The sequence below is a fragment of the Ascidiella aspersa genome, chromosome 7, assembly GCF_963924565.1.
Source record: "Ascidiella aspersa chromosome 7, kaAscAspe10.2, whole genome shotgun sequence".
Taxonomy (NCBI): Eukaryota; Metazoa; Chordata; class Ascidiacea; order Phlebobranchia; family Ascidiidae; genus Ascidiella; species Ascidiella aspersa.
This window is the reverse complement of record NC_139453.1, coordinates 5,857,248-5,868,713: the sequence shown is the minus strand read 5'-3', so window position 1 is coordinate 5,868,713 and position 11,466 is coordinate 5,857,248. Positions and strand designations below refer to the sequence as shown.

The following is an 11,466-nucleotide window of genomic DNA, read 5'->3' as shown; positions in this document are numbered from 1 at the left end:
GATCGAGAGGCTGAAGTTTGTGGCTGCAGTGAGGAGGAAACGAAAGAAGTATGATACCATTTTGCTTACAAAAATCTATAGCTGCAATTGTACGGTGGGAGCTATGATTGTCGAGCAAAAGCAAAACCTTTCGTTCTACTGTGACTTTAGTGTAGCTAACAAAGTGTTTAAGGAAAATAGGGAAGTCGTCCTGTTGCATCCATCCGGATTTGTTTCCGGATCCTATGCAGCCATGGGGACCATCTCGAACAAAGTGATCGGAATATCGAGACCGAGGAAAAACAAACATGGGCGGTATTGTATTTCCGATGGCGTTTATTGCACAGGCAAGAGTGACTAACGTGCCCCTCTCACCTGAGGTGAAAGCACCGACCTGTTTTGACCCTCGTTTTGCGATAACACGGTTAGGAACTTGAACAGTGGTAATACCTGTTTCGTCGACATTCCAAATATCGTTACCATTCAACTTATGCTTTGATATTACGCCGTCTAGTTTTGAGAAAAACACACCGACATTGTGTTTGTTAAAACTCGTAGCCCTTGACAGACTCGTTGCCTCTGCACTTCGTATTGATAGCGTTGAGTTTCTTTTGATGTAGCCAGTAAACCAATCCGCTCCGGCTTTACCATTCTCTTCCCAACTCTTGGGATGACTGCACTTGTATTTCACTGCAAGTTCGTAAGCGAATTCTCGGACCTAAAAAAAATTAAACTTTACAGCCTATTTATAACTTATGTTAAAAATGATATCATCGATTCTACAAAAACAAAAAGCAAGGTAGTAAGTGTAATATCTTACATTTTTTGGAGACAATCCGTAATAAGCATCCGCTGACATCAAGAGATATTTCGTCAACTCCTTTTCTTGCAACTCCGTGAATACTTGAGTAGCACTGCGGTAACCAACAGAAGGCAATTCATTTGAACCTTTATCTTCTAACTTCTGTTTTGCTTTACAAAATCTAGACAATGTGACATGACAAATAGAATATTCTTTTGCTACTGATCGAATAGATTTTCCTTGGTTTTTCACATCGTTGGCAGCTCTTGCAAGTTCTTGCACAGGTGTAGTACCTCTGTCAGTTTTTCGTTTAAAGTTTCTCACCATAGCTGAAAATATTTAAAGATTTAGTACATTATACTATTTCGCCGGGGTCAGTTGTAACAGCTTTCAATGTTACAACCAACCCCGACAATTTTGTTACAACCGACCCAGGCCCATGTCAGCCATTAATTGCCTTCGTTCACCACTTGCCCAGTCAACTGGCTAGTTCATAAAGTTTGCAGCAATAAACTATGATACTTGCTAAATCCGATTGTATGCTTTTTAATTTATAAAGTTAAATGGTTAAACAACACTAACAAAAACTAAAAAAAGAAAAAAAGTTACTTTCTTACCTGAAATATATGTTTTTGTCCACAACTTTGTTTGTACTGCACGTAGCCTGCTCAAACTTTCGATGGCGGAAATAAACCGAAAGGCGCATGCGCATTGTTAATCACGTGATTCTAGTGTGTCCATGGGTGGCGCAATTTAGAGTGTTACAATCGACCCGTGTTACTTTACGCCCCGGTCTCCCCTATTTGCAATAGACTTTATTGGGACTTCAGTTTTTTAAAAAAAAGGCCTTGTTTACAACGCTGGAAAGCATATAGAACGAAGTAAAAGTTTGTCGAACTCGAAAAAATGGCCATGTTGCTTTCAGTAACTAATTGCCGTTATTTTAATATTGAGTGTAAAAAACAAACTACCTGTTAGGACAAGTAACGGTTACGGAAATTCTAGTTTCGGTTTAAGGCAATAATGATTTAGAACTGAACAACATAAAGAAGAGGTATTTTTGTTGTTAACTAATAAATATGTAGCGGGATTTTAGGTGATATTACTCACAAATTTGTGTAGGTGTAGGCAGAGGCTATTGAAGCGAAATTTTAAGCAATGTAACACTAATAAGTAGGTCAAATATTTTTTTAACAAAAAAATAGAAAATTTTGACCTGAAAATATTTTATTTTGACAAAATTTTGACCTGTTAGAAATACATTGATTTAAATAACATAGGCGTCGTTAATCACGCGTTATTTATACTGTATATTGCTCTAGTAAAGATATAATACAGTTAAAATGACTTTGAACTTATATTAAAACTAATTTTTTTTTTTGATAAAATTAAAGATAAATGTCAAAATAACCGAACGACCAATTTCAAAAAGCTGTCTTAAGTTTTTTTTTTAATTTTGTAAGCGATTTATGTGCAATTTTATTCGATTTTAATTTTTAACTTACAAAAATATTGACAAATTTTGACCTAACGTGTAAATTTTGACTTTTTTTTGACAAGTCAAAAAATATTCGCCTTACTAATAAGGTCTTCACGCGATAAAGTTGGATTGGAGCTGATTCCCGTATCTGTGCCGTTCCGATGACTTTGATATGGGCATTTCAAGCAAGATTTTTGAATACAACGCAGTGATTTATAACTTAAAAGTTAATTTTATCAAAAAATACTAACCGAAAGGTTGTGGTTCCTGATAATCCTGGGCAATACACATGATCAAAATTGATAAAACTTGCTAAACGGTCCGTTATATGTTTTTATTTTTCCATTTAGACCCGTGTGTAAAACACGAACTTAGTATTCTATGACTGGCAAACGCAGTCATGCGTTCCATTTGTTGATTTGTCGTCATCAAATGGACTTTAGACTTTGGAACTTTTGTTTATTTTTCCTGGAATTTCAAAATTGGTTAATTTTTAACTTATACTGACGAGTTAAGAGTGAGTCAGCGGAATTTTACGTTAACGTAGGCTTATGGTATGATGATATTATAAGCTTAACTCTTGCGATTCTATGCAGAATCTTATGGAAATGGATATATTGTATTAAGTTTTTAAATTAGAGGTTTATTGGCACCGATCTAGAATCTTACCATAGCGTTTATTCAACGCACATTATTTGGGTTATGGTGCTGGTTTGGGTTGGGGTGGGTCAAGTGGTTTTATGTTTGTTCTTCCAGTTTTCCATTTTGACGACTGGTTTTGTAACTGTATTCTGTTAATGTAAAAGGTTGTATAGAAATCTAGACCAGTGCCTTAAGTTTTGTTGTGAAACTTTTAGTTTGATTTCACTGTTATTATTACTTCTAAATGGCAAAATAAATATTTATATTTTAACAAACATTTAATCCTATATAAATATGAAACTTTAGGTTTTATTGATTTAAATTGACTTACTTAATCAGCACAGAAAAAAAAAACATTATTTGTAACATATATAATAAATATAAACCTTATTATTATTTATATTTATCTTGTTTTTTGCAGATAATTCACTTTTCAAACTTATCTGAACATTTGTTTAAATTGACTGAAAAATGTCTAGAGCAGAATCAGTTGTTAATGTTGCAAGGTACTGCTAAAAATCATTTCTGTTACTTATTTTGAACATGGAATTTACTTTCTTTCTTTCTTAACATATTATAAACGTCTGATTACATTATCTAACTTCAAGCTATTTTTATACACTTTTTTATTGTATTTTTATATTAACCAGCTTTTTAAATTAAACTACCTGCATAATTACCAAACTTTTCATATCCTTTAACATATCCGAAATAGAGTATTTATTTATAACTGTGTAAAAATTAAAAAAGAATATTATATTTTTGGAAAGTTTTTTAAAATACTGAATTTTTAGACAATCTTTCAACAAAAATCTCACCAAACCTATTGAATGGAGAATTGACCAGCTACAACGTCTTCATGATATGCTCACAGAAAACCAAGATGCCTTTATAAAAGCTCTCCACAAAGATTTGAAGAAGGTACAGTGTTTCATATTCGCTCATGTACAGTAAACCAACTTTTAAGAAGGAGTTCTTCAAACCAATTGTTCTCGATTCTAAAGTTTTATTGTGGTTATCTTTCTAGAAACTTAGAGTCTATGCTGAGTAAATGTGTATTTTTTCCTTTGATAAAAAAATACTTGTATCGGTAAGAGCATGCTCACAAAACTGTTTTTCTTTTAAATAAAACTCACATTAAACAGTTGCATGTGTTACTTAACTTATCATGGAAAAAACAAATTTCAAAATCTACATCAACAGCTCTAAAACATTGCAAATTTTTTTTTGTCTTGTGTGCAATATACACAATCTTTAATATAACTTAAATTACATGTGTCCATCATTTTAATTTAACCAAGCAACTTATTTTTTTAATTAAAATAATCATAGGTTAAAATGATGAGATACATTATTTAAATTGTTTTGTTTTTTTTCAGCCTGCACTAGAAACCATAATCATGGAGTTAGTGGTGACCAAGAACGAGATTAATCATGCCATCAGCAATGTACATCAATGGGCCAAACCAACCTACGTTAACAAAACGATGCTTCAGAAACTTGACTCGCTTTATATCCTGAAACAACCACGTGGTGTTGCTCTTGTCATGGGAGCCTGGAATTATCCGATTGGTCTCTTGCTGATACCACTTGTGGGCGCCATTGCTGCAGGTATTTTTTAAACTTTGTTATCAAGAAATCAAGAAAAGTTTGATTTGCAATTTTTTTGTATGTTTAGGGTTATTAACCTGTACTTAAAATACTGCTTTTAAGTAGAATTTAACATTGCTATGGAATTTTTAAAGAATTTAAAGCAAGATTTAATTTTTGAAGATTTATATATTTCTATACCTTTAGTTTTCAACTTTTTTTGTATTGTAGGTAACTGTTGTGTTATGAAACCATCTGAACTAGCAGCTGCGACAGCCGAACTGATGGCAGAGCTTTTCCCCAAATATATGGACAAGGTATGTGCTTCATTTAATAAACATATTAAGTACAATTTATCGTTTTGTTTTTCAGAATCTTATTTAACAAACATTTCTAATTTTCATATCATCTTGAATAACCATTTTGTGTTCTTTTTTTTAACAATGGTGCTTATTTTAACACAAAAAAATTTTTGTACACATCTACTTATTATTTGGTGAAATATCGGTTTTGATTTGGCATTGCTATGTAGTATATATCTTCTTTGTTAAAAAATATTAGTAGCCCAAATCGTTCAACCAGGGTTACATTAATGCTTTTTGGTGTTTGCATGCTTGAACCTGTATGATTAAAATAATTACAACAAGCCACCAAAATTCTGTTTTAAACCTCAGACTTTTCTGTTCAGGATTGTTATCCAGTGTACCAAGGGGGAATACCAGAAACGACTGAACTTTTGGAAAAAAAGTTTGACTACATTTTCTACACTGGAGGGTCTAATGTAAGATGTTTTCAATTTTATTGCGATTTTTTTTACTTGGCTTTTTTTACAAGATTTTTGTTTTGTTTTAAGTAGTAATGGTAGGTTTGTATTTTAATGTTTATCGGTTGTGCTTTATTTTTAAAAAAATGTTAATTTTAGGTTGGCAAAATTGTAATGGCAGCTGCAACGAAACATCTAACTCCAGTCACCCTTGAACTTGGAGGGAAATCTCCTGTTTATGTACATGACGACAGTACCCTTGATATAGGTGAAGCTGCTAGTGTTTTCAACTATTAAATTTAACTTTTAAGCATGATATTCAGCTAAAGTCTGCATATGCAATATCAAGGTTTTATTGGCGGTAAACGGGCATTTAACAAAATTAAAAAAAATTCATTGCAAAATTTATATTAAAAAAAAGTACTAAGAAATGCCAAAAACTACAAACGTTGAAAGCAATTACCTATATTGTGTTAAAAAAACAACATTTAAAACAGTTCAGAGAAATTTAAAAACTCAAAATCAGTTTTTTTGCTTTATTTCAGCTGTTTCCCGAATTGCTTGGGGCAAATGGGTGAATGCGGGGCAAACCTGTACAGCAACGGACTACATTCTCTGTCACAAAAACATTGTAGATCAGTTGTGTGCCAAGCTCAAGTAAGTTTTTATTCTTTATAATAATAAATTTTTAAAACTGAAATATGATTAAAATTTTACCAATTTGAAGCAAAATTGAAAAAGCAACTAACCGACTGAAATTTTTCCAATTTTGAGCAAAATCGAAAAAGCACCCAACCGACTAAAAATTTTACCAATTTGGAGCAAAATTGAAAAAAACGACTTACCGACTGAAAAATTTTACCAATTTGGATTGTGTGTCACTTTAATTTCATAGATACAAATCAAACCGTAAAAAATTGAAATTATTCTCACACCTGGCAGTTCTGAATTAAATGGAAAAGATTAAAAAGGTCGCTATCCAACCAGCAATATATCGCAAAACTTTTGTGTCACAACTTTCACAGACAAACCATAACCAAGATGTACGGGGAAAACCCTAAGGAAAGCCCCGATCTTGCGAGGATTGTAAACGAGCGAAACTTCAAGCGAATCTGCGGACTCATGGAGGAAATGGATGGGGAGAAGCTCGTTGCAGGAGGGGAGAGTGACGTCAGCGAGTTATACATAGGTATTGTGACGTCACAGACGCGTCAAACTTTCTCGTTTGAGATTAGTTGCCAGCTGCAAGTGTCGGATTTGTTTGTTTTATACTAACGGTTAATTTGCTGACGAACAAAATACAAGACATGGGAATAAATAAATTGTAATTAATTAATATCTTCGTGTTTCTCCCACAGTTTTTTTAATTTTTGAGCAATCTTGCCAGAAGCATTCTTAATAATGTCTTACCAATAACTACTGCAGTCACCGACCCAACCAAGTCAAACAGCTGCATAATAGCTGAAACACTTGGGAGTGAGGAATCTCCTGCAGACAATTAAATTTAAAAGAAAGATTCTTGCTTCCGTGTCAAATAATGTTAAAACTGTTTATAAAAACAGGTATTAAACATTAAATCATTTCTTAAAATTTTTACAAAAATATTGATTTATTTCAATTAAGGAACTGAAGATGCCTATTTATAAGGCGAAATATTTATTTCTGTAAAATTTTAAGAAATGATTTTATGTTTTATACCTGTTTTTGTAAACAGTGAAGCGGTTTAAGAAACATTGTGCTAAAGCAGTGGTTTTCAACCTTTTTTATACTGCGACCCATTTTAACAACCCAATGTAACTAACGACCCCCTTCCAATAACAATAATTTAGGCATATGTAATACACTTGTGTATGCGCAATAGAACCAAAATATAGAATTAAAAGTAACATAAATTATGATACCACTCTGTTAAAACAAATACTCAATAATCAAATTAATGCACAAGGCAGCATGAGAGAAGTGGCTGGTGTTGCATCTTGGCGACAAGCTTGTCTATTTGTTGCGCTGTTGCCAAAGCACACCTTAGATGTGGCTCTACTGGTGACATTATCCCCAAATATTTCTCGTGATAATAATCGTTATTGTGATACAAAACTAGTCTCGCAACTTTATTCCTGGCTGCTGTTTGAACATTCAACTTTTTTCTAACTGTTTAAACATTCACTAATATCATTACAGATATTTATTTTTTTAATTGTCGTCTTCGCGACCCCCAGAGAAAAGGCAAACGACCCACCCGGGGTCGCGACCCCCAGGTTGAAAACCACTGTGCTAAAGGAACCACGTTTAAATTAAAACCGGAAGCCTATACGAGATTACACAACAAAGTCAAATAATTGACACTGATCTCACCGCTACAAAAACATCTATTTTGTTGCCTCTTTTCACCAACTAATATAAAGAGAAGCATTCTGAAAACTGGATAAACTTCGGAACATAATGGCTGGAGCTTGTAGCAATACGTAGTAAGAATATGCCAATACAGAAGTAGGTATCATTTTAAACGTTTCGAATAACTCTTTATTCATTTTCAACATGGTGAAAAGGCACTGAGGCTCAGATGGACAAGAATCACTCTACGCACAATCAGTGCCTTCTCACTATGTTGAAAATAAATAAAGAGTTATTCGAAACGTTCAAAATGCTTCTGTATGGGCTTTGATATTCTTACTACGTATTACTACAAGCTCCAACCATCATGCGACGAAGTTTGACAAGTGTGCAGAATGCTCCGCTTTATATTACTTGGTGAAAAGAGGATACGTACTTCTGTATGGGCTTTGGTAAAACTTCATTTTCCAGCGCCGACGATCTACCGAGACGTGAAGATGGATGACCCGATCATGTCGCAAGAGATCTTCGGACCAATCCTTCCCATCATCGCAGTGTCGGGACCACAACAAGCCATAGAAATCATAAACAACGGAGAGAGGCCGCTCGCGCTGTATATTTTCGCCAATGACTCAAAGGTACGTTTAAACTTTGTTTTTGCTTTTCGTTTCGTAGACTTACTGACGTTTTTTAACGGTAATGCTGAACTTATTCCGAGAAATCACATTGCATCGATTACTATTAGGGGATCTTATGTTTTCGTACGAATAAGTGTAAAACAGATAAACCATGTGAGAAATAATAATGTATCCTTTTTTAGTGAGGCAATAATAAATTTCTGGAGATATTACGCACTGTCAGCCTGGTAACCCTAAAACAGTGTTGTTTTTTATGGGTTTAGAAAATAGAATATCGTTGTCTTCAAACATTTAGAAAGCCCAGTGGTTCTCAACCTTTTTTCTTTAGTAGCCCATTTTCGTTGCACAAAATTTTATAGCTTAATAAGTTTTATAAAAGAAAAAACTAAAAAGTAGGTTTAGAACAAAATGCAGCAGAGCATATTACAAAACAGATTATTATATATTCCAACGTACATTAGTGAGATACGTGGTTGGCCAATAAATTTACATTTCATTTCCATTCCTTCTCAATTCCTTTACCAAGCCATTATTCTTGGGTAATCAAGTATAGTGACTCAAATAAAACTAAATTCTTTAATAAACTAGCTTTTGAAATTGGTGTGTGGCCCACCTCAAAATGTTTTCATGACCCACTGGTTGAGAACCGTTGAGCAAACCACTCGATAAATAGGAATAGCTGTACTGAAATTTCATGCTGGTTCAAATTTGATATTTATCTTGCAAGGTGTGAAATTTCAGTTTGTGAGTGATCGATTTTTTTAAGGTGATTGACAACATGTTGGAGAACACTTCAAGCGGGGGAAACACCGTGAACGATCTTCTCATGCACGTCGGTGCCACAAACCTGCCGTTTGGTGGCGTAGGTGAGTCGTGGACAACAGCCTTTTTTTCAATGTGCTATAGTTTTTCATTTATCAAGATTCGTCACATACGTTTTCCGGTGCACCAATCTAACATTTGTTATATTTTTTATTAGAATTAATCTTGTTAAAACCTATTTTTAGCTATAAGTTACTTAAATTTCCCTTGTACGTTTTCTAAAAATTGGTTGTTATTATTCCAACTATACACATGTCTTATTTTTGGTTATATCCTAGGGATAGGCTATTATGTCGGGTAAAAATACTCCGAGTCCGACTTCGGCCAAATGTGCGATTTCGTCGAGTCCCGAGTCCGGCTCCGACTCTACAGCCTGTGCAAACATTAACATAACTAAATTAGGGTGGATTTTGAGCAATCTCCTCATAATAGTGTCATGTAATTCATCCACTCACAACACATGGTTGGCAAACATCCACCATTTGCTATTCCGCCTTTACACTTTACGGTTGGCGGCCATATCAGTTTTAAAATGTGGCCTTGCGCATGTCGGACTCGCTGCTCGTGTAGTCTTAAGTAGTCTTACTCCAGTGCCGAGTTCCACTCCAGCAAACAAACCGACTCCATCGAGTCCTGAGTACCACTTCTTAGTCCTGGTAATATCTGGAGTATAGTGCGACAAATGTACTTGTGCAATGTGTCTTACTGTGGGAGCCCCTAAACCATAAGGTTCAACCACACAGCCTTCCTGTAGGCTTTTAACCTCACTATTATTATTTTTTAACATGTGGACAATTTTCGTTTTGTCTTTAACTAAGATCTCTAGCGGGAAAACGGTAACGCTCACGGTTGTGAAAAAACGTATGCTTTTCAGGCAACAGCGGAATGGGAAGTTACCACGGAAAGAAGTCCTTTGACACTTTCACGCACGAAAGAAGCGTCTGGCGCCGTAAGCAGAACATGGAAGCGCTTATAGCCGCTCGCTACCCCCCATACACTGAGAAGAATGCAAAAAATGTAAGAGTTCTCGACTTCTTTGTTGGCTTATAGCTGTCCAAAGCCCTTCTGCTATAATTTCAAATTGGTATTCTATAGTCTTGCTTACAAGGCGGAGTAAAGCGGCGTCCCTTTTTGACACTTTTCCATGTCTGGAGGGCGCGTTAAACATTTTCGCAACCTTAGAGTTATTTTTTATAAATTTTTGTTGGTTTATTTTATTTTTTAATAACATAAGAGTTGCTCTCCAGAGGTTTAGTCGTCCCATATTTCATTTTTTAACCAGTTAAACCTTTACTTAAACCAAAGCTTTTCAGTGATGTTCCGTGGAACAAAAGTGCTCCACGGGTCATCCAAAGGGGTTACTAAGCGAACTTGAGACGACGTTTTTTATAGCAGTTTAACAAGTATTCAAAGTTTGCGAGAAAAATCTTACAAAAAATCAGTTTACCAATTAATATTTTTTAAAAGAGGCTATTTACCAACCTTCCGAAGTAATTTAATGTAATACATAATACTTAATAGTTGTATGCGTGCCTGGCTAAAACGGTAACTTAATATACAATCCATAATAGGTGTATGCATAACTCGGGCGAACCAGACAAATAGACCCTTTCTTTAGCGTACTTCTTAATCACCTCAGATATATAATTATCGCTTAAGGGTACACTTATTTTTTCGAAAAAAAAACAATTGTGGAAACAAATTTTATAATTTTAACTTAAAATAAATACTTAGCATGTTTTTATGTTTTTTATGTTTTTTTTCTATGTTTTTAAACTAGCGATTTTCCCATTTTTATTTACTTAATTTTGTGCCCTTTTTCAGTTGGAATGGTTGCTCACCGAAAAACGCGGGAGCTCGTGCAGCGTAATGTGAGGAGGTTTCGTCATCCGAGCAATAATTGAAAGCTAATTGGAGCCTATAGGCGTATTGTAAAGTTGTCAGCCGCACACGCGTGTTTAGACTGCATAGTTGGCTTGTTTATGTTTAGATGGAGTAAAGGCTTTTTGATGCACCTAATCTTATATTGCACACTTTGATGAACTCGGAACAAAACTGTGTCTAAATCCACCATCAACGACTTAAATCAGTGGTACCCAACCCTTTTTGGCTTGCGGGACCCTACATATATTATAAACTTTTTGTGCTAGGCCTAACTGGTAAGTGGTTTCCACTGTAACGTTACAATAAACGAAATTGAAACAACCCACATCAACTGCGCCCAAGGTTGAAAAACCTTCTAAACGTGAAACCAAGATTGTGGTAAAAAGCTTACTTAGTAGAGCACAAATCGCAATCTGATAAAAATATAAATGTCTCCCGGCATACTAAAGTGTTAGAAATGGCACCCCGGTTCGGAACCACTGGCCTAAACGATTGCGACACTATTGTTATCGTAATCGATTCTACGCTGGTATCG

General features: G+C 34.7%; 1 protein-coding gene across 1 annotated transcript; it reads left to right on the top strand.

Moving 5' to 3' along the window:
- Nucleotides 1–3,374: 3,374 nt before the first annotated feature.
- LOC146137413 (aldehyde dehydrogenase, dimeric NADP-preferring-like) lies at nt 3,375–10,922 on the top strand. The gene is made up of 12 exons (XM_083393908.1): nt 3,375–3,409; nt 3,698–3,824; nt 4,283–4,514; nt 4,725–4,810; nt 5,182–5,274; nt 5,416–5,524; nt 5,802–5,913; nt 6,282–6,445; nt 8,059–8,225; nt 8,992–9,091; nt 9,922–10,064; nt 10,872–10,922. Exons 1-12 carry the CDS (start codon nt 3,375–3,377, stop codon nt 10,920–10,922), a joined length of 1,419 nt encoding a protein of 472 aa, XP_083250034.1.
- The last annotated feature ends 544 nt before the right edge of the window (nt 10,923–11,466 follow it).